Below are 23923 nucleotides of genomic sequence, written 5' to 3'. Positions count from 1 at the left end.
AGGAATTTGGGTCATCTCCAGGCATGTTCCTGGTGTTAAGAAGCAACTTTTAAGTGCAGCGTTGTTGGTATGTCTTAGCTAAGTTGTGTAAGGTCATCTTGCTACGGTTGGTATCCTGAATGATTTTGTAACCTGTTTCCTAAAAGATATAGAAGAAACTTGATGTCTTCGCTGCTTTCCTTCTAGCAATTTAGAAATAGCTAGTCTTTTCACCCTAAATTTGAGGATGGAGCATGATATTGCTAATACAAAAAGCCATCTTCAGCATGTTGCAAATGGTGTTATTTTTTTCTCCCTTTGTAACTCTGATGGATTATCCTGTTTGTGTTGCTAATGCTTTCAGAAAGTGCTTTCTGCAGGTTCATGTGAAATAAATAAAAAAAAAATACTCAACTTTGTCCCAGAGATTACATCTATGTGGATGTTGGAAGGTAGAAAAAAACCCTTGTGCTTAGCTATACCGTGATAACAAGGGGGAAAGTTCTATCCAGAATCAGTCATATTAAGTAAGCCTTTTCAATCGTCTTGTGTTTTTAATTGTAGGTTACAGTCTAAAGAACCCATTTCAACATACCTCACATATACTATGACACTTGAAAAGCTGCAGTGAGTAGGCAGGGTTGTCAGCTATGAAGAACAGGCTTTGAAGTGTTTGTTTTAGTACTTTGAGATTTATGCCTTGAATTCCAGAGATTTTTTGCAAATGAAAATGTGAATACCTTAGCTTGGGGTAGCAAGCCAGTACTAGAAGAAGGGTGTATTTCCACATTTCTGGGAAGTGAATGCTTCCAGTAGCACCGAGTTGCATATTTTTCTGCACTGAAATAAAAAGGGCAATTCTTGTATTGGTTGTGGTTTCCAGTACTGTTTGCCTTGCTTTGACTGCATCTGTTCCCAGCAAGTGTGGCTTGCCTCACTGATATAAATAAATACGTAATAAATGATGTGCCATGCCTCTTGAGCAAACAGACTCCACTTGCTCCATGTGGGGTCAGATCAAGTGTGTCTGGCATTCCTGGGATGTGATGCAGCCAGACATGAATGACTGGACACTGTCAGTCAGGTGTGACCACAGGCTTAGTTGTGCTGCTAGTGACAGAGTTGGTAGTGTCATAACAAGGGTGGAGCAGCAGCCATCCTGGGAGTGGAGAAGGAAGGATCGCAGGGCAAGGCAGAAAAAGGGGCTGGAGATCCGGATGCAAAGGGTCGTGAGTATTGCCTGCTGTCTCAGGGCAGGGGATTAAGGAGCCACTAGAGGATTACTACTGTGCAGTTCCAGGATCGCCTTCTGAAAGTGCAAAATGATTCCCCTCAGTGTGAATTTCGTATTTGAGTTACATTGCTGTTACGTATGCTAGCCTGCTTGAAGGTGGAGCTGGTGGATGGTTACCAAAAGCAGAAAAATGCTTAGTCTCCTAAAGTTCTTCCATTTTTCTTTGGTTGCCTGAGCCCATCCTCCTAGCCAACCTTTTCTGAGAGAAATTACAAATATCCTGTTGGATTTTCAGACTGTCTTGCTGTGTCTGTCAATAGTAGTCTATCAGTTTGAGGGTATCTGGTTGGTCCGCCAAGTTTTCCAGGATAGAGCTAAACTTTTAAATCATGTTGGATAAAAGGATTATGAAGCAGCTCTGTTCCTGACTCTAGTGCATGACTGTCACTTTTCCTTCATACCTGTTTTTTAATGCAATGCAAAGAAATTGTTAGGTGCGAAATTCTGTAAGCATTAAATTGGAAGACCTGTCTGTCAAGCTCTCAGATTTTTTTTTCACATGGAGCTGGTGGGAAAAAAAATTATTAGTAGGAAGAAGAACACTTAATAAGGATACTTAAAAATGGAATGGTGGTTAAGAGGCTTTGTCAATAAGCAGTTTCAGGCCACAATCTGAAGAACAGCTTGGATGTCCCAAAGGATTTTTACAGCTATGCCAGTGAGTCTAATTACAGATAATACTTCTCTTGCTTAAGTCATGCCTCAGTTAACTCCTTACATCAGTGAGGCTGCTGTAACAGTAGTGTTAATATTGCTTTTTGTAGTTTAGTTAATTGGCTGTGACATACACTGAAGTTACATATGTGTGGAATGAATAAATTGCTTCTTGTCTGATCAGATGGATCTTAAAAAAAATAAACCCACAAACTATTATTTTTTTTAGGGATTATGTGAGGAGTGAATTGGAATCAGGATATGAAGGGCCAATGTACCTGGAACCTCTCTCTATGAATCGTTTCATGACTGCTTTAGTAGGTAAGTGCTTTAAATATTTGTGATGCAGGAGAGATCTCTGCCTAATTCTCTTCATTTAAACCTATGCACGTTTTACCTCTTGGTTTCAAATCTCACCGCTTTCAGTAGCTGTGATTCTCATTAATATGCAAGAAGCATGGGAGGCTAGGTGTATCCTGCCTGGCTTTTTCTATGCCACTGATTTACCAATACTCCCAGTTTTGAAGTATTTTCTAGGTCTGTTTGTCATGTTCTGTTCCTATGTTCGTCTCAGACTTGCAGTCTGATTCAGAAGGACTGGATTGTCCTATAATAATCTTTAGGTGGAAAGTAGAATAGTAACGTGTAATTGTAGAGCTTTTGTCAATGGAAGTCTTGTACAGTTATTTATTCTTTGTTTGCTTTATAGATGAACACTATCATTCTCTTACAAAAAAACCTGGTGAAATAGACTTGTGGGTGTGTGCATGGGACTACAGGCTTTTTTTTAATTTTTTTTTTTTTTTTAAAATAGAGTCCCAGGGATATTTCTAATTAAAGAGTTAAGGAGTAAGAAGTCAAAACTACATTTAAATTTTGTTTGATTAGTGGCAGAAATGACTCCTCTACTTAAAAATCCCAAATAAGTCCTGAAGAATTGGACTTTCTAGACTGTTTCTTTACCCTTTGAACTTTGACTGGAAGAGAATAAATTCAATGTTAAGGTTGCTACGCCATACCATATGTTGTACTGAGAGGATATTGGAATACACACACACCATGTGTATTTTAAAATTAAGCCTGAGACAAGCTTGGAAGAAAAATCTTCCTTAATTCCTTTCACTAAGATCTATGGTTTTCATCAGATTATTGACAGATTTAGTCAGCCATGTACTGTTGGCAAAACTCAGCTACTTTCTGTTTACTTGCAGCTGCTACTGGCAGATATAAATGGGTTTACTTCTTTACAGTATGTTAGATCTACCGGAATATATACATCTCCTGTTTGCCTGCATTCTAACTTTCAAGTGTGGCATTTCTCTTTGCTTTTAATATTTTTTAATAGAAAAAACATAGGTATTTTTCAAGGAAAGGAAATCTTCTTTAGATATCATTTCTTCTCTCTTCTGAATTTCTAGATATATTATATTTTGCTGTCTTGTCAAATGACACCAAAGTACAACTAAAGCCTTTAGCATGTTTCTATGAGAAAATGTTTGTAATTAGTCCTTCGAATCAGTCAGGTGCAATGCAGGGTCCCATGATAAAGCAGAATCCTTCAGAGAGCTTCACAAAGCACCAGGCAGGCCTGGGCATGAAGAGATCAGGAGGCATGGTGATATTCAGTAACATTTAGACAAACTAAACCGAGAGTCAAACCCATTATGCTTCATCCAGGTTTTAATATGGATTAAAAATAAGCGAGAAGAAGATAATACTGTTTTTATCCAATACAGTTTTGGGTTGTACTGGGTGTGAGACTGAAGTGTCCCCTTATTGTAGTTGTTTTTCAGAAGTAGGTGCTTGACTGTACTACCAAATGTGTGTACGTTAACATACTTAATATCACCATTATTAATTTCCCCTGTTCTTTTAAAGCCAACTTGACAGTGTAATTTTAGTCTCGATGGCAAGCGGTTATCTTTGGGGAAGACTTGTGAAAGTGGGCTATGACGCTTGACAGTGTTTTGTATAAATATGAAATACTTTCTCAAATCTGTTACATACAAAGGTATTTATCCAGTGCAAACTTCCGTGTCTCAGGAGTATATTGCACTGAACCATGTTGTCTTCACAGCAAAATGAATATACAGGTGCTTTGCTCCATGTTTTTCTTACATGTTCTGCCAGAGTGTTGTGCTGCAGCACTGTTGACAAAGGCACGGAGGCAGGTGCATGGGGGAATAATGGTGCTACTGATACAGCTTTGGTTCCTAAAAGTTCTGGTCAGAATTAAAGGGATGATGTACAGTATGCCAGCTGGTTCACAAATGTAAGCTTTGTTAATGCTTTTATTCATTAGTGCTTTTGGAATGGGCTCTCATAGTCACTTCTTGCCCTTCATCTAACGCAGTCTGATGACTGTTGACTGGGGTTACTAATACGTTCCTAAATGCTGGATGGAGGAAATAAATGTCTTTGAAGACTGCCCCTTGGATGAGTGTGCTACTTAGTAATGTTCACAGCTGACATGCTCACAAAGCTGTGTGGTTTTGGAAGTGATGCTGCCATGAAGACTTGCTTTTTCTAATGCAATCATGGGATTATATGTTAACTTTTAAGATATATTCTGTTTTTTGAATAACAGTTAATAACATAGCTAGTCAATTTAACGTCAGCTTTTTAAAATTGGGAATGAAATAAAGACAGTTCCCCACTCAAAGTGGCTTGAACAGTGGCTGTACTGCATAGGCTTTCTTGTTGCACATTTTCCACTAGCTTACCGGCTGGGATGTTTTGGCTACTTGTTGGCACCATTTAATGTATTTGTGGAGGTTTTGGGAAGGAAAAAGAATGGGCAGGAGCTTAAAGCAATAGATTGTTTACTTATTGCCTTATTCCTTAGCAGAGGAGCCTGGTGTCCTGCAGGAGGATTCCAGCTGTCGGGTTCCTTAGCTGTGTCTGGCAGTTTTCAGGCCACAGCATTTAAGTTTACAGAGTGCAAACATTCAGCTGGATTTGCTAGTCTTAACAGAGAGCTAGAGCGTTAAAATCTTGTTATGATTTGATATGAGGTACAAACTAATTTCTTCTGACTGATCCTGCTATGTTATGTGTAATGACTGACAGTGCACAGCCCTACATGGAGATAAACTGTGATTTACTGCAGAGAGAAATTGTCTGTCCTGAGCTAAGGTGCTGCTATCCCAGTTTAAAATGGGAAGTACCAGTCACTAAAAGCTCCATTGGAGACATTTTCAGGCCCTTCCTGAAGAGGTTGAGAATTGACAAGATGCAGACTTCAGGAAGGAGATCGGGGCCTCCAGAGAGTGCTCCGTGTATTTCCTTTGATGGTGTACAGCTCTCCTTCCCATGACACATAACTTTTGATCAGTGTTTAAATTAAACAGGTGGGAGCGTCAGAGAGTTTAGCAGGGATGACCAGCATACTCAGCACATCACTGTTGGAGGAAAGCAGGTTTTGCTGTTGCGTGTGATGAGACTGAACTCAGAGGTCCTGTTTTGTGATTAGAGAGCTTCAGAGTCATCCGAAAGAGTGCTGGATTGTTTAACATGTTGTTGTCGCAATATTTTATTTCAGATGATGACACTGTTATTAAATCCTGAAGAACATATTGGATGCTGATATTTGTATCCCTTTGTGTGTGGAGCTGGGTTGCCTTAGTTACCATGAGTCGCAGAAATCCTCGCAAGCTGACTGTGCTGGGCTCCTGAATATTACAGCACAGCAGTGTGCTGGTGGTATCTTAAATAGGGTTGTAGCAGTGTGTCTGTGGGCAGAGAACAACAAAGCAGAGGGAGAATGCTTCAGAGCTGGGTCTGTTGATCTTCTAAAAAGATAAGTGACTTTCTCTGAGGCTTGTAAGATCTAGTATGCTGATAGTGTCTTGCTGAGAGCAAGGGTGCTTGTTCTGAAAGGACATCTGCTAATTCAAAAACACATCTAGCAAATTGACAGTAGGACTTAAACTTGAAAGAGGACAGTGTGAAGGAGGAAGAACTTTGTATGCTTAAGTAGTAGAGATTAGACATTGCTTTCAGCTCAGCTGCAGTTATTTTGAAAGCAGAAGTCCTTTCCTAGGTGGGGAGGCCAGGCAGAATGAAAGCAAAACCCTGGCACTGCTATTTCTTCTCTCGCAGCTTCCCTCCCCAACCCATCCAGAAGGGCTTACAAGGTCAGTAAGCTTCTGTGAACACATGGAGTTAGCGCTGACCTAGAGATGTTAACAGCCTTGATTTTGTTACTCTGTTTTGCTAAGGCTAACTTCTGGTTTGGGGAAGAGTTGTGAAATGCAAACATTAGTGGAGGTAGCTCCAAAATGGAGCATAAGCACTTGGGTTTAGTACCACGTATTGTGGCTTACAGATGTAAGCCAGCATAGATGGTGAACAAGGTTCTGCTTTTAAATAATGCACAATAAACCTTTTCCTTACTGCAAAATGATGAGTGAGAATTGTTCTTATCCAGGCAATGTGCGTTTCACCCTATTCCATTTCCTCTGAGATAAAGGGTACAGCTTCTAGTGACTCTAATGGGAGCAGTTATACTGGAGTGGTCTGCTCTAGAAATACCACTCTCCAAATCTCTGGGTGTGTGGGAGAGATGTGCTTGTGTCCCTGCCAACCGTTAAAGAGAATTTAGTTGTTAATTATCTGTCACTTGCAAGCTTCAGTGATAATTTTGAGCAACTGCCTCAGGGGATTACGAAATTACTGAAGTCTCAGCTGCTGACCTGGCTGTTCTCCTGTTGCTGTTCTTGGCCAGTAATTCCTCTTGACAGTATAAATATTGTTGCTCTAAAAGCCATTTGGGACCTCTGATTACTTTTTTTGCATAGGTCGGGATGAAATAGTAGTATAGTTGGGTTTCAGAAGAGCTACTGCTGTGTATACAGATACTGATGGAATTTAAGTTGACCTGGGGATATTAAGGAAAAAGAGGGATGACTTGTTGGGTTATCCTCTGCATGATTTATTCCTGGGACTTCATATTAATTTCAGTATGATTCTGCATGTGTTTTGGGTTTACATCTCACTAATCTGTAAAGCGAAAGCGTGCGTAGTTTGAAAACGGTAACTTTTGTGACCCAGCAAAAGATGCAGAGGAGCCTGGTTTCATAACAGATATGTCCTAGTTAGAACTGTCATAATATGCTGGATGTTGATAACTGTGTTATGGAAAGATAATGTATTAAAATACTTTTTTTCCTGAAGGGGATAATCAGCTTGATTATAAAATACTGTGTCGCATTTTCAGGTCAGCTGGTGGTATGTACGCTCTGCTCCTGCGTCATGAAAACAAAACAGATCTGGCTTTTCTCTGCTCACATGCTCCCTCTGCTGGCACGACTTTGCCTGGTCCCTTTGGAAACCATTGTCGTCATCAACAAATTTGCCATGATTTTCACTGGTTTGGAAGTTCTCTACTTTCTGGCATCAAATCTTCTGGTGCCCTATAACTTGGCAAAATCTGCATATAGAGAGCTTGTCCAGGTAAGACAGCGAACGTAACAATTTTATTTTCTTTGGCCTGATCCTTTTTTTTGCGGGAAAGAAATAAAAAAATTCTTTGGCTGTCTGCTGTGCAACTGTGTGTGTGTTAACTCATGCTTTCTTAGCAAACCAAATGTGTTCCTATCCATAGCATCTTCTTTCTTCGATTTATGGTAGCTTATAATTTGTATGGGTGAGCATAACCTATGAGTTATGACACTGGTCTGAAGTATGCTGCTGACCAGCTGAGCGTGTCCACTTTGCTTGGACTTTGCTTAGTCCTTCCCAGATCCAGTCTAAAATACAAGATTGTGGCAGAATGGAATTTATTTACAGCCTCATTAAGTGAGCAAGGTAGTCCCTGTGCATTAATTGTAGTAGCTGTTCAAGAAATGCCTTCTGTATGAAAAGCATTTGTAATTATAGTAGTGTTAAATTGGTGGTAACGCTAAAGTTGATTTTGACTGTAATAATCACTGACTTACAGTCAGTGATTTGTAACTTGGGACAGTGAATTGAAAGGTCTGTAGTATTTTCTTTAGAACAGCAGCATTGCTGAGACCTCTAACAAAAGACTTGTCAGATAGTCTTCTCTATTTCTGCTGTGTATCCATTTTGTTAACACTTCGACATCTGATATATATTCAGTTGAAAAGACACTTTGTTAGTGGTTCAGAAACATCACACCTCACATTTTTTTTATATTAAAAAATGTGTATATGCATCCTTCTGTATGTTTCAATATAAAAAGATTGATGCGTGCTTGACTTCTGACTGACCCACTATTTCAGCTCTCACCACTTGCTGGACTTTCTTCAAACCAAGCCACTGGTTTTCTGCCTTCTGCTCTTCAGGCCAGAAACAGTCTGAAAACTAACTTATTAAGCTCTCTCAAAGCCCTCTTTAAAGCTCTTTGCTGTCGTATCTGTCATACACAAACAAAAACTTGGCAGCAGTAGGTGTCTGGTGTCCCAGGGTCTCAGCCTGTTATGTTGATCATTACTGTCTGGTTATTTATTTTGTATGCAATTGGTCTTTGGAGCAGGATTATCCTTCTGTGCTTGTACAGCACCTAGCATGGTCTGATCTCATCCATAACTAACTTGTAGATTTGCTGATTAAAAACTAAGTCGGGAGCTAACTGGCAAAGCTTCAATATCCTTGTTTTCCAGTGGGAAGAGGAAAATCATGCTTACTATTTACTTAGAGTGGTAATGTTTGGGGTAAAGCAGTTATACGTCTTTGTGCAGCTCGAAGACTTAGAACAGGTTGGAACCAGCACTTCCATTTTCCATGTGCATGAACGGACGCAGAGTTTAGCTTCCTGAAGTCAAATTCAGATAGGATTCAGAGTTGAGAGTCATGTATCTATGTTTTGTTAGACACTTATGTTTAAAAGACTTCATCTTATGGATGTTTTAGTTGCAAATGCATTCTGGGATGAGGGGGGAAACAGTTGTTTCTTGCAGATTTTTTTTTTTTTTGTCAGAATTGTGTTCTAAATACAGCTGTTACATGTCTCCTCATCTCTAGGATTGCTTGTCTCTGCTGCCCACTAGTATTTCAGATCTTTGCATGCCAGGCTCTATTACAGCATTGTAACTGGGAGGAAGAAGTATTCCTTGTACGTGGCCTTTGGACACTGATCATAGTCTTTGTCCTGAGTTTTTATGCAGAGAGCATGAAGTTTTTTTCCTTGGGAATACAGAGAAAATGGCACAAACTTTGTAATGTGGCACTGTATTTATAAGAAGGGTGTTGTATGCTGCTTTTCTAAATGTATGTAGTCGAGAGTGGGTTGGAATGAAAAGTTGTGTGTGAGTGATTTTTGCATTGTATTGACAATGGGAAAACTGGATTTTTTTGTTTTTAAAGAGCTTGCTGCTCTTTGCCTGTGTTCCTGAAACAGAATACAAAAATACATTGGCTCATAGTGTGTTCTTGTGACTGGTTGCAACTCCACTAAAAATCAAGCTTAGTATGCTTATTCCAGAGGAGGGTATTGCTGTTTTGTCTTGAATATTTTCCTACTTGTATTTCCATCATTATAACTTTGTGCACTAGTTAGTTTTCAATGATGCTTTCATCCTGGTGTTTGTGAGTTTACTACTATTTTAGGCTGGATTTGATTGCTGTTTTGATATCAGTGGCAAAACTTAGTGAATATTGGGATGTTAAACACCAGGAGTGTTTCCTGAGACAGCCGTAACAGGTGGACCAAGGCAGGTTTGTGTGTGTGTGTGTATTTCAGACTGTGGCTAATGGTATAATTTAAAAGCAGGTCCAGAACCTTGGCTGCCTACTTGCAGCTGATGCCAAAAATACCTCACAGTTATGAATCTACATTATGAGTGTAGTATGACCCTTTCCCAATGTGGTGGAGCATGCTGCCAGGAGCTGCACAGGATTGCTTGCATTGGTCCCAGGCCAAGGGAGAGGCCAAGGGAGTCTCCTGAGGGCAGATGCGCTTCCTTCACAAGTCTGCGTGCAAAGCTAAAAGCAGGAGCTTGGCACTGTATCCCTGCCAGCAGCGTATTGCTTGTCGATTGGCCACAGTACATACATCCCACGAATGTAATACCCTCATGCTTGTCACGAAAGACTTAAGTAGGCAGCTTTTTTAGCATTTGCTAAAATTTGCTAGCCATTATGGATTGTGTGTTATTGTGGGAAGCAGGTGATGAGGAAATAGTATGAGTGGTTTCCTTTTGACCTTTTGTATTAAGTCCAGCTATATGAAGTTCCAGCTTCTTGGAAGTGACTGCATTGTAACTTAGTCTTTGCAATACAAAAGAAGTAATTTGAGCTTCAGTCTTCTGAAAAAACTCTTAAGCACAAATTTCAAAACACTTGGTGGATTAGGAACAGTCAGAAGTCTGGTACATGTTCTTTTTGAGATACTTAAATATAAAATGTCTGAGGTATTAAGTTTTTCCTTTAAAAACAGTTCAGCAAAGCAGATGTACTGTGCTGAAGTGATGTGGCTCGTATTTCAGTATGTAGTGTGTGCAGTGACTTGGCAATAGCTACACAGAAGACAACATTGCTGTGACTTAAGCTGGGCAAAAAGGTATGAGAGGGTTGTGCATGAACTGGAGGCATGCATCCTCACCCCTCTGGCTGCAAGTGGGCTGCAGTCAGCAGCTCCAAGCCAGTTATTCACAGGAAGGGGCATTCAGCTGGTCTGATTGCTGCACAGTCAGGTACTTGTCCCTACTTCAAGGCAGACAGCGGTAATTTGTCAAACTGTAATTTGATGTACCTTCTCTTCTCCTTTGGGATAGCTAATGCCATGTGAATTATCCTTAGCTTCCTTGTGACTATATTGTTGACTGTCCTTTTTGTTATCAAACCACAGGTGCTGCGAAGCAATAACAAACTGCATTTTTCTGTCTTGCCCAGGTGGTGGAGGTGTATGGTCTCCTGGCTTTGGGAATGTCTCTGTGGAACCAGCTGGTCGTCCCAGTTCTTTTCATGGTGTTTTGGCTTGTCTTATTTGCTCTCCAGATCTATTCCTATTTCAGTACACGGGACCAGCCTGCCTCAAGAGAGAGGCTCCTCTTCCTCTTCTTGACAAGGTAATTAACTGGTCTGCAAATAGTCGGTTTTCTGATTTGGCTGTCTTCTGAAGTGAATGCGTGTGCTCTTTAAAAGACTAGATATGTAGATTGGCTTTATTGCATTTGGATACCTAATAAATATTTGTCCTTATCGCAACGACCATGTATGTAAACCCTGTTAAGCTTGTCCTTCAGAGAGGCATGGATTCCATTCAGAACAGACAGAATTAGTAGAATGTGGGAGTTTCGCAAAGAAAGCAAAATATTTCTTTGATGAGGGAATAGCTATAGTTAGAGCTTTAGTCCAGAAGTTGTTCTCAGTATACAGATTGGTTTTAAGTCTGAGGTATTTCAGCTGAAGTTCAGTCCAACTGATACATTACTCATTGTGTTGCTTTTTGAGCCCTTTCTGTCTTGCTGCTTTATTCGGGTGTGGGACACCTTCCTGAGTTCATCCAAGCAGCTGAAGTAGCCAGCTCCCACAGTAACTTTTGAGCCCAGTGGTTAATTTGGCAAAGGTATAAAGGTCTTATAGATACCAAGTTCCCAAAAGCTTTGTAACAACTGGTTGTAGGGTAAAGGAGAGAGGACTGTGTTAGTGCTTTTATTGAGAGAAAGGTAGTATTTGAGGGATTCTTCTGACTGGACCCTGTGTGCCTTTGCTGGCTGTTTACCTAGAAATTACAGCACACAAGAGGGAGCTGGAGTGTAGAGCAGAGAGGAACTGGATGTGTTGCAGAAGGTAGGTTAGGCAAATTAGATAGTGCAATACTGGGATGGCGAGAAAAGAGGTAATAGTTGTCTAAACACACAGGTAACAGGACATACTCTTTAGGGACCATACATCATCAGTTCTCCTGTTTGGGTAGCAACTTGTTTGAGTAACTTGCTCATCAGTACAGTTTTCCAATCAGACTTTCCAATTGCTTAGCTTTTTCTTGGCTCTCTCTGTGTCTATATATAGTGCTATAGTGTGAGCTGTCAAAATTCATTATCATTAGGAGAAATGCCAGGGATTTTATTGCATGTAGTGTTAAAATTGCTTACGGTGTCACACTGTATTATGTAAAAGCACTATGTTACCTGGTTGTTAACTAAACCATTGGTGTCTGAAGATTTTCCTCCTGTTCATCTCTGCTGCAATTTTAGTTTTGTTACAATAGAGTACTGCATTTAGCAGTTAGCAGAGGTAGAGGAAGCTATCCTTTTCCTTGTAAATAAGTTGAGTTTATTCCTACACCAAACTGTTAAAGACTTCCCCTATTCATGGCAGAACAGGGAACTTGCTTTGCAGACTTGCATTGGCTTGATCTGAGTGAATGAATACCAATTGATCTCTGAAGTTCTTCCTGCAGTTGGAAAAATACAGAAAAACTATGCAAATGTTCTCAGTGTTTTCAGCCCTGTCACAGTAGAAAAATAATAAACGCTTATTCATCTTAAAGAACACAAACTCAGATAGTACCACTGACAGCCTCTTACCCCTTAAGAGGGAGCTGAAATACCTTGTCAGGCCAGTTAATACTGTAGTATTGGCCATTTAACAAAACGGAAGAAAGGATGTGCTCTTCCATGAAAGTGAGTGAATTCTGCATCTGTGCCCTTTAAGTGTAATGATTGCTTAAAATAGTGTGGCTGGAATTCAGGTGAGAGTAATTGGGGTGTGCAGAATAGCTGTGTCCGATTTTTTTATAAGAACATCTGAGTGGCTGTACTAGGTCAGACCAAATATTGATCTACCCTAGGATCTGCTTTACAGCAGTGGCTGTAAATGGGTGCCTGGAGAGATGCCCACCTGTAGTATGACGAACAGGGCGCTTCCTAGTACTCATCCAGGCCCACATCTAACTTCGGCTGTCAGGCTGTAACCCTCAAAAGACTTCTCTTCCATCAATTTGTTCTTTTTGCCCTTGAACCCATGTATGCTTGTGTCATTTGAAAGATCCCGAGGCAAGGAGTTTCACAGCATAACTTGGTCTGTATGATGAAAACTCCATTTTGATTGTCTGAATCCATGTAGTTTCATTCAATGCCCTCAATTCATGTATTGGAGGAAGGGGGGGTGAAAGACCAAACAGTTCTTTTCTTTAAAATCCAGAGTAGCATAGGTCTGTTCTTCTCAGACTGGAAAACTCTTGCTTGCATGTTTGCTGTTTAAAAACTGTTCTGTAGCTTTCATTGTCCTTGCTGCTCCTCTCAAAACTCTTTTGGGTAAGTATGTAACTGCTGTGGTTTTTGAGAAGCCTTGAAGAGTTCATCTCTTTGGGACAATTTATGAACTTGTGCTTGACACATAAGCATAACACTGAGAGCTCCCCAGGCTTCTATTTGAGCTTTTAAGCTCCTCTGGGACCCTTGCATAGTAGATCATCTGGAAGGAAGTTTAAGAAGGGTACTAAAATTACTCTGACATAAAAAGAGCTGAGCATCAGGCAGAAAAGCCAGGATTCTTGATTTCTGATAGTTTATTTTGAAGCAAAACTTAGAGTTCCTAAAATATCCTACAGAAATAGCTGCTTTAAATACTGTGTTTCTCACTACCTTGACCGGCAGGAACTTTTTCAGCCCTGCTTGATTTGATAGACTGGCAGAATTTGAAGGCTTACCAGAATGCAAATAGTATATGTAAACACATCAACATTTTCTGCTGTGAATTGCTTTCAAAGGAGATTTCTGATTAAAGTAATTATTAAGAGAGACAAAGTAAATGTCTCTTGGATGAGCTTTGTTTATTCGTGAAGCATATGCTTCCTCAAAACTCTTTTGTCAGAGCACTGGACTAGTTCACTCTTCAGTCAGTTAATGAGCATGACATGTTTTTGACCACCATAATTTCTCTCACCAGACTACTATGCTGGTGAACAAGCAAAGATTTTTTTTTTTTTTTAAATGAGTGGGGGTGTCAGTGTATTACTTTGGATTATGTATGTGAGGATTTCCAGATGTGTAATCCCTGGCTGACAGCTGGTTCTTTACCTAGTGTTGGGGCATGTGGGTACACTGCACTGCACTCCCCTTGTTCTGTCAGTGTTGTGTTTCAGAAGCCGAAGTATGTTCTGAGGCTTAGGCTGCTCCAAATATTGCAATGCCAGGATCAGTGGAAGAGCAGCCCTAAGGTGAGGGAGTTGAAGTAATGCAGCTGTTCTCGGCATCATCAAATGTATTCTGGGGTCTCAATATTTGGGACTTCACTGCTGTGGCAAAAGAGAGGAAGAAGCTTGCTGAGGGAGAATATTCTTTGCTGTCTTATTGTGCTGCTTGTGGCTCAGTCGTTTGAAAGACAATGTTTTCTGCTTGAACCTGATGTGAATGCTACCAAAAAGCCCCCAGTCTCCCAATAATATTTATCAGTTTGATTTTTGCACTATTGTGGATCTGAGTGGAAAGTGCCTTAATCTGCTTTAACTCTCGTTCTGGTATCTGGCTGAAATTTCAGCAAGCAACCTGGGTGCATTGTGGCTGTCGAATTGACTTGGTTATGAAAACCCCATGCAAGCAGGACAGTGCCACCGTGTGGCACAGCGCTGGAGGGGGACCATAGTACAGCCCTAGCTCCAGCCCGACAGCAGCATTAGCTGGGGAGCTAAGATGAAGTTGTCTCAGAAAGAAGGAACAGAATAAGTCTCATCTTTCGATAGGAGGTTTCATGGTGGTGTAGAGCTTTTAATATTTTCATTAAACCAATCCAATTTTGCTTCAAAACCAGCTTGCACAGTTAACAGGACAAGGGGAGAGCTCATCACGTTACTTTTAATTGATGGACCTTTTCTTTTTGTTTCTTTTCCCCTCTCCTCCCAGTATTGCCGAATGCTGTAGCACTCCATACTCACTGCTGGGCTTGGTCTTCACAGTCTCTTTTGTTGCTTTGGGAGTTCTGACTCTCTGCAAGTTTTACTTGCAGGGTTACCGAGCGTTCATGAATGATCCTGCTATGAACAGGTAAGTGCCTCGTTGTGCCTTGGATCTAAAAAGAACCAGGCAAAAATGGATTTATATAGAAATATACAGGTTGCATTGCAATTTTTTAACTTGGGAACTCTTGGGTATCTTTGACAGGCTTTTTGTATGCCAGTCTATGCATTGCAAGGATTTGAGGTGAAAATACAGCTTGTCACAGACTTGTTGGGAGATGGTTCGTTTCTGTAACAAATTCAGGGCTGTTAGCTGGGATTTATAATTGCACAGTTTGATTGTCTTAGTGCTTTCATTTTCATGAGTCACTGGAAAATTTTCACATGCCTGGATAATATAAACACTTCATATTTCCATTTCCTCATTTACCCTGTAGTCATGTGTGAAACATGACTAACCTATGAGGCTTAAAACATAGCATTGTATGGATTGCCTGTAAATTACTATGGGAAATAGCCAAAGTATAGAAACTGCGTTCTCTTAACGCTTGTCCCAACTTGTCTAATATGAAACTGGGATCCTAGGTATGACACTACCTTCCTCAGTTATTCCAGCCCTTAACCCTATAGAAAGTTCAGACCATATGCAAAAGAATGTTTTACATTTTGGATTCCAAGATGTGGAAGCAAAAATGGTATAAATTGGAGTTGCCCAGGCGTAGTCTACATAAAAGTATCTTTTGGGGAAGCATGTAGTGCTGGGTGATCTGTACTTCAACTGCGTCAAATGCTGGTGCCAAATTGTGCTCCTTGGAGGTATTAAATTCAGTCTGAGGTTCCAAGCCAAAAAGAAGTGGACAGCTGTATTTGGTGTAGGTAAAGAGAGAATAAACTGAAAAATGCCTAAACTGCTGATTTGCCTAAACTGGGTACTGGGTGAGGTGTTGAGTCAAGGATGTTTCCCTAGGGCCAAAGGACAGACAGGAGGGTGGTGATGGGGTAATATAAGAGGTGGAGAGGGTCTTCATGGTGATCTAGGAATGAGGCTGACTGGTGCCCAGGTGTAGACATAGCAGGGCTGTTTCAGGCTTGTGTAGGCAACACTGAAGCTGGTGGGTTCCTCCTCTTAAGATACAACCTGGGTCCTTAAGATGGTTTGTGCTGGGGGGCACTCTGTCACTGGGTGGTGTCTGCTGGGCTGGATGTAGCCCACGTGCTGCTAGTCAGGAGTAGGGTTCTCAAATCTGCTAGTTCCCAACCCCCAACAGCATTTCTGAAAACATTCCTCTCTGGTTAAAGCCTTAGGAGGGACATCAGTAAAAGCTAAAACCACTGATGTTTGAAGGGTTGTGGCAGAAACAGACAGTTTATTTCCTGGTGTTTCTAGATGTATTTTTGAACCAGCATTGACACACAGAAAGATGTGACTGATTGTTCTTTTGACTGTGTTGATCTGCAGGGGAATGACTGAAGGAGTCACACTCCTCATCCTGGCTGTGCAGACAGGTTTGATTGAGCTCCAAGTTGTGCATCGGGCATTCCTGCTCAGTATTATTCTTTTCATTGTGGTGGCATCCATACTTCAGTCCATGCTGGAAATTGCTGATCCCATTGTCTTGGCATTGGGAGCCTCAAGGGACAAGTAAGAGACTGGTTTCCTAAACTGAAAGTTACTCAGTGCTGTTTTAGGAGGTGATAAACTAGTAATTGATGGCCTTATTTGGATTTTTAGTATCTTGTAAAGTTACCCTGTTTTTTTTTTTTTGTACGCAGAGTTGTTTTTCTAGTCTAAATTCTCTAGTTTTTCCCTCTCTATCCTACTCCCTCAAGGGCACACGGTAATACTGTTCATCATGCTGCATGCTGTCAAACGGGTGACTTCGGTCACCTGCTCCTGCTCAGGACTGTGTCCATCCAGCCTGTGCAAGACCATGCTGTTCTGCAGCTGCTGGCTGCCCACTCTGAATATTACACTGTTGAGTGTTTTTTCTCACTAGGAAGAGTGTCAGTGCACTGTGGTCTCAGTTAACCAAATCCAGGACTCCAGTGCCTGTGCTCTCCCCACCCACACTCCATTGTGTGGATTTGCAGAATCGTTTTGCTTAACCTCCTCTGCAGTGGGGTAGGTTTCCCTCTAATGCAGTGATCTCAGCCATTGAAGATGGGAAGTTTCTATGAGTGACCTTGTGTTAGATATTCTAAAACCTACTTTTTTGTGAGGCTGTGATCCCAAAATGGTAGGGTTTACTGGCAGAAAATAAGAGGTGGAAGGCTTGCATTAGCATACCAGATGTTCTGATCATGTGGGACTGTCATTAAGTTTAATTTTTGTTTTGAAGAGCTGTATTGGTATCTGGTGTTCTTGTATTAATCTGTTTGTATCTTTGTTAATTGCTTGTGTCTTTTCCCTTTCTGTAACCTGTAAGTGAAAAAACAAAAGAGAAGGTTTATTTATGTGTAGAGAGTTTGTTTAGCTTAGAGGCTACTTGTAGCCAGCGTGTTCTGCCTGCAGCAATGTTAACTTCAAATATACTAACAGAGGAAAAGGGAGTAGAGCCAGGATATGAGCATCTGCCCAGCTTAAACAAGCAGTCTGTGGTGATAGCAAGTTTTAACTCTCTTCTGCCAAATCTCCCAGGCAGTTCTAAATCAACTAGGATCAGCATAAATTCCATTTCAGCTCTCCCTTTCTTTCTCACCCACAGACACAGAGTTGCAGACCTCCTAGTAGCATTCTGATGTTTCTTCAGACTGTATTAAATTAGCTGGTTTCTGCTGCTGTCCTGTCCCCCCAATACTTTCACTTTTTCTGTACCTCATTTCCAGAGCTAAATAAGGTTAAAATACAAACTGAGGAATATGTAGAGGTAGTATAGTAAATTACTAGAGATACTCTGAAAGCCTTCACAAATGGGTGGGTGTAAAAAGATTGATGGTGTGTTTAGGTTGAGGAGGAGGTTAGGAAGAAGTAAAAGATAGGAGCAGAGTAAGGACTGGCAGAGATGGATGTTCAAGTCCTGCTACGTTTCTTCCTTTGTGATCCCTAAATGGGAGAATATACTTCTAAAGGCAGAAGGGTTAAATCTGGTGATGAAAGGAAGTACCTTTGCCCCATGCATATTAGCAAAGAGACATAGAAGAGTTGTAATAAGTATATAATCTGGGAGAACTGTGTCTATATAGAAAAGTGTACAAACAGTTACATGCTTATTTAATAATTTTCTTTATTTTAATGAGCTTTCATCTAAAACATTCAGTATCTCAGGTACTTAATTTGTCTAACCACTGACTTGACCCATTATGACAATTACTGTAGGTGAATTTTTTGTCTTTGTATTGAAAACAGCAGAAGTCAGATGAGAGGGAACTCTTCATAGTGTAGGTGTTGTAGAAGTGCATGCTGGGAATGAGACTGTGTCCAAGTAAAATAGAAGCTCCTTTCAACAAGTTAAGGCCTTGAGCAAACATCTAACGTGCCTACATCCAGCAGTCAGCCTATTTTTATTCTGACACTCAAATCTGACTTAAAAAATAAAAACCTATTGTGTTGGTTGCAGGAGTCTGTGGAAGCACTTCCGAGCAGTCAGCCTCTGTTTGTTCTTACTCGTGTTCCCTGCGTACATGGCCTACATGATTTGTCAGTTTTTCCACATGGATTTCTGGCTGTTGATCATTATCTCCAGCAGTATTCTAACCTCTCTTCAGGTAAGAATGTTAGCCCTGTAGTAACTGTGAAGCCCTGCATTAGCTGTGATCCTGTTACTCTAGGGGGTGAAATATATGATGATAAAAGAACAGGGATGGTAGAAGGGCAGAAGTACAAGATACGATAGAAAATCTCTTTCTTTATCCTGTATCTAAATCTAAGGAGCTCCTAGGGGTGGGCTGAGAACATAAGTGAATGGAAGTCTATTGCAAATTGTAAAGCCAGAAGGCTTTTGAGGCCATAACTATCATAGTAAAAAGGGTTTTTTTCCCCAGAGTACTTTAAGTATTGTTATTTAGCTATGGCTCTTTGAAAGCAATTTGATGTTCAAAACAACGTAGTGTAAATACAGGAAATGTTTTCTACTATAAGTATTTGTTATAACTTGGGGTTTTTTTAATTATTACATTTCTAAAATTGCCTCTCATAATGCTCAGCACTTTTGTTTAATCAACTCTGCTATGTTCTGGACTCAGAGAAGTACTTGGGAACAAGCTTAAATGCTTTGCAAGAAAGAGTGACTTCTATTTGTCTTGAATTTCAGCAGCAATTTTACTACTTTGGGGCTTGCCTGCCCTCTGTCTGATTTGGGAACATTGTGCATACAGAGCTTGATGGACAATGCTGAATGACTTAAGTGCCAGTTCAGAATTGAATGCTGAGCTCTTGGTCTTGCTCTGTGTTACAGGTGCTTGGGACACTCTTCATTTATGTTTTGTTTATGGTGGAGGAGTTCAGAAAAGAACCAGTAGAAAATATGGATGATGTGATTTATTATGTAAATGGCACGTACCGGCTGCTGGAATTCCTCGTTGCTCTCTGTGTGGTGGCATACGGTGTCTCAGAAACAATCTTTGGTGAATGGACTGTGATGGGTTCTGTGATCATCTTCATTCACTCCTATTACAATGTGTGGCTGCGGGCCCAATTGGGGTGGAAAAGTTTCCTGCTTCGAAGAGATGCTGTAAATAAGATAAAATCACTGCCCGTAGCCACAAAAGAGCAGTTGGAGCAACACAATGATATCTGTGCCATCTGCTACCAGGTAAGAATGGAGTCTCAGAAGATGGACTTGAATTGAAATACCTCTAGACTGTCAAGTTCAGTCTGCAAGTAGTAAAATAAGTTACTTGAATTATGTTTAATGAGTAATACTGTGCTCAGTAAGTTACTTGAAATAACCAGTTTTCTGCTTTATGTAAATTGATTTGGAGTGCTGTCACTGAGATAGTTTTTATGAATAAAGAGATAGTTTGAATATGTTTAAATTTTCATTCTTTTTTCTCCCGTTACACAACAAACTGCGTCCTTGAGCTTCTTTAAAACCTCTCATGTTTGGGTTGAGCTGGTCTCAATAGTAATAGCAAATGTGCCCTTTTTATTAGTGGAAGATTTTGTTAGTGAAAGACAATGTGTACTCAGTAGCTGATGTGTTATTATTCCATAGAAGCAGCTCAGTCTCTGCAGACATTGCTATCTATTTCTACTACACGTGCAATGCCAGTTTTATAACAGAAACCTAATTATCAAAAGGTTAAGGGTCTTTCTAATGTAAGCCAGCAGATGTAAGGACCTTAGAAATTAATGCTGAAAGTAATATCTTTACTGCACCTGTAGGTCCAAAGTATCTTTCTCTTGGATAGAAATTGTAGTTCTTTATGATGGTGAAATACCCTAAGAGTAGTAGTGTGCAGTTGGAGTGCACTGATTTGGACTCCTAATTTGATTCAAATTCTTTGAAGGGTAAAACTACTGGTGCCAGGTTGCATGACAGTGTTTGAAACACCAGACTGGTAATATGTGGCTCTGAGCTGACAATAGTTAGGGTGTTACTTCATTTCTGGTTTGCTGCTGTTACATGTTGCATCTGTAGGGGTGCTGGTTTTGACTTGCACAATTGTTTCTTAAACCAACTAATCCTGTGACTGTCATTCTACAAAAGTTTTTATTTAACTGTAATAATACCTTACAAACAAAGCTTTTTGCCTAATTGCTGATCCCTGTAATATCAACAGCCAGACCTGGCTTGTGTTTGAATTTTGTGTGTATTTGAATGCGGAGGCTTGTTGGTATGAAGGAAGGAACATTCTCTTACTTGCCTGCGGACTGCTTCTGTCTCCTCTGTCTAGTGGACCCATTAGATGTATGGGGTGAGAGAAGAGAAATGGGATTACAAATAATATGATCTTTGTTTTTTTGTGTCTTTCAGGATATGAAAACTGCTGTGATCACACCATGTAGCCATTTTTTTCATGCGGGTTGTCTTAAGAAATGGCTGTATGTGCAGGAAACCTGCCCTCTGTGCCACTGCCAACTTAAGAGCCCTTCACAGCTACCAGGACTGGGACCAGAGCCAGTTCAACAGCCAAATCCTAGTGCAGAGCAAAATACGAGACCTGGAGATGCAGCTGAGCCCCCTGGTGTTGAACATGACAATGGGCCAAATATGAAAGACAGCCCTAGCAAGAGCAGTGGACAGCCTGCTGTTGGACAGGACGGCCTGGAGGCCTCTGCTGAGATGGAGGGGTCTCAAAGCCTGGACAATGACACAAGCCCATGTGAGGCCAGCCAGGGAGCAGCTTGTGCTGCAGAACTAATTGCAGCCCCAGAGGTGTGCCCTGCTCGAGATCCGAGGGTTTGTGTCGAGCTCTAAGGTGACAAAGGATGACGCGGGAACAAACACATTTCAGAGATCCAAGTTTGACTCAGAAGAAAACCTGTCCTTCCACAGCTGTGAAAGAAGTTTAGCTATTAATGCTGGTCAAAATGTAATCTCCCATGCTGATTTTTATGGGCTGCTTGGTAGTGGTAACTCCAGTGAGATGTAGTAGAAATGACTCCAGAAGCTCTCTGAACTGTGGGCATAGGAAGGATGTCTGGAAATAAATTGCAGTGAAAGAGTGTTTTCAAGACGAGGTGAGGGATAAGAGGAACGAGAGGTCTGTGAGAAGTTGTAGACAGGCGGACAGAACGCTAGCTTTTGTTTTGATCAGGAAGAGGGTATCGCAGACGGCCGTGTCCCAGGGTACCTGAGAGGTGTTAAATGCAGTGAGTTGCTAGTCTCTGACCGAGGTGCAGCTTCGGTTGCTGACAAAACTTTTTTATGGCACGTAAGCAAAAAATCAAAGATACAGCAGCAGTGATTGTACTAGAAGATGGAAGCACTCTTAATACGTCATGTGTATGCTTTGGGTGTTCTTGGTGGGGCAATTGCATTTGAATTCATGTAATCTATAGTGACTCTTGACTTTTATGACAGAGTCTTCAATATTTTGATGTATATGAAACTTTTGCTAATAATGGGCACAGTCTGGGCTGCATGAAGTAAACTAAAGCTCTAATGAACACTTTGACCTCTGCTACCATGTGCAGGAGGAAAGTGGGATGAGTTTTAGGGCACAGATAGAGGCCTTGCAGTACTGTGCTGTGTAATGTTTAATTCTTGCAGCTGAATTAAAACAGTATTAAACTCTGGCAATATTTGCACTTTGGGAATGAGTACATTATTGTGTATGATCAGACTCCGCAAATGCCACTTTTAAAGCTGTTAATAGGTTTGCACCTTTTTTCTTTGACAAGGACATGTCCATACTTAAATTTTTACATGCATCATGGCTTCAAGTAGAACTAGGGACTGGGGTGGGGAAATAGGTGGGAGTAGGGGGCAGGCAAATTTTTTTATGTGAATTTTGATATGAAGAGAAATTAGTCACTTATTTATACGATAGGCTTGACTCAAGTGTTTTTCAAAGTTGGTATTCCTAATGTGAAATGTGATACTATTTTATTTTTAGTAGTAAATTTGGATGTAGACTGACAGACATAGCTGAATGTCTTAATAAATTACATTTGAAGATTTTTACACCTGGTTATGTGATTCTTGTACTGAAATTCCATGAATTAAGTATGTTGAGAGGCTCTTCTGCAATAGTAGCTTTCTGTTCCCCTTGGAGATCAGTGGAACTTCTGATGCACATGCTCTCCCCCATTTCCACTCTGTGTCGTTGGTGGTACCTCCTGGCTGCCTCTGGTCCTTGCTGCCCGATCATGGGCAAAGCAGAACAACAGCAGAACACGTAGGCACTACATAATTTAGACTGCTTCCATTCTAGCCACACTTAAAAGTCTGTGGAGGCAGGAAATGGGGAATTTCTGGGCAGCGCTGTCATGGAGTGCTGTTTAGTATTGTGAAACAAAGACTTTCCCTCAATTCACAGAATATGTTCTTGAAGGATACTCTGTTCAACACTGCTTGCTGTCCCTGGGTGTGGAAAAATGACCCCAGAAGTTCCTGACAGCAGTGATGGGAAGTTTTTCCTTTGTGTAAGATCACCTCACTTCCATGGTAGGGAGCGAGTGGTACCCCAAGTGCTTGGGAACGGGAGATGAGAAGAGCTGGGTTTGTCAGTCTTGTGAAATGAAGGTTGGAGGGGTTGTGACTGCTGTTACAGATACCTCAGGGTGAGTGCAGGGAAGGGAGGAGAGGAACTTGTGCTCATCTACAGTATTCACATGAGGGCAGTAGGGCAGAAGGGAATCACGGGGGCCATCAACTCCAGTTAGTTCCTATGCCACACAGTATGTCATATCATCATTTTCATAAATACAGGAAGTGGTGTTGAAAAAGTAACAAAAAAATAAGGTTTGCCTACACTGTTTATGGTGAGAAGGTGTTTCTTGGCTTCACTGATCCCTTGGCAATGAACCTTTTAATTTCTACCCTAAATAATTCATAGCTAATTGGTAATGCAAAAGCTACAGGAAAGGACTATGGACTTACACCAACATCAGTAAGAGGTAAGTGCGCCTGGAGACTGCTCATTAAGGATCAACAGGCCCATGACATCTTCAACAAATGTGCTGTCTGCGAGGACTGCAGATCAGAAACATTGATGTAGCACTGGAAAAGAGCCTGATGGACTCGGAAGGTATGTGCTGTCTTTTAGGAGAAACAGCGCTGCAAGATTCCCACTGGAGCAAGCTAAAAGCAACTGTTCTGTGCTGGAGAAGGTGCTCAAAGATGTGGGGGCTCAGGCAGTCTTAGCAGAGCACTACATCCTGGCAAGAAGGGGCTGATGAGAAGAAAACATCTCTGACGCACCTTTTTTACTATAAGAAGGGTATTTTCAAGAGAGAGAGGAGAGAAGGGAGGGGAGGCGGCTGGCTTAGGGAGTTCACAGGAACAGGGCTTTTCTTGAAAGATGGAAGTTACCTTCATTAGGTGCCAATACTATTACAAAGAGTTGTTTGTAGAGAGCGAGCTGAGGTGGAGTGTGTACATTACTGCAGGGTTCACGAGGCAGAGGTAAGTGGTTAGTAAAAACAGCTGGACTAGAAAGTTCAAGGGGGTGGGGGGAGGGTGGGGTGTTCATTTTTGCTTCATTTTTGGTTTTGATTTTTCCAACTTGAAAATGCTGACAGAATA

General features: G+C 41.0%; 1 protein-coding gene across 2 annotated transcripts in view; it reads left to right on the top strand.

Annotated features, from left to right (window-relative positions):
- RNF145 (ring finger protein 145) overlaps nucleotides 1-22358 on the top strand; it is a 46164-nt gene extending 23806 nt beyond the window's left edge. For both annotated transcript variants that reach the window (XM_010579002.1, XM_010579000.1), the window contains exons 4-11: nucleotides 2157-2248; nucleotides 7146-7381; nucleotides 10784-10959; nucleotides 14740-14880; nucleotides 16252-16434; nucleotides 18350-18497; nucleotides 19187-19543; nucleotides 20708-22358. In XM_010579002.1, coding sequence (XP_010577304.1) covers nucleotides 2157-2248; nucleotides 7146-7381; nucleotides 10784-10959; nucleotides 14740-14880; nucleotides 16252-16434; nucleotides 18350-18497; nucleotides 19187-19543; nucleotides 20708-21151 — 1777 coding nt within the window. In that variant the 3' untranslated portion in view covers nucleotides 21152-22358. The remainder of the gene's footprint in view (nucleotides 1-2156; nucleotides 2249-7145; nucleotides 7382-10783; nucleotides 10960-14739; nucleotides 14881-16251; nucleotides 16435-18349; nucleotides 18498-19186; nucleotides 19544-20707) is intronic.
- Nucleotides 22359-23923: the final 1565 nt, after the last annotated feature.

Source organism: Haliaeetus leucocephalus, unplaced genomic scaffold, assembly GCF_000737465.1.
Source record: "Haliaeetus leucocephalus isolate CR32 unplaced genomic scaffold, Haliaeetus_leucocephalus-4.0 Scaffold656, whole genome shotgun sequence".
NCBI classification, from domain to species: Eukaryota; Metazoa; Chordata; class Aves; order Accipitriformes; family Accipitridae; genus Haliaeetus; species Haliaeetus leucocephalus.
This window is presented reverse-complemented; position numbering and strand designations above follow the sequence as displayed.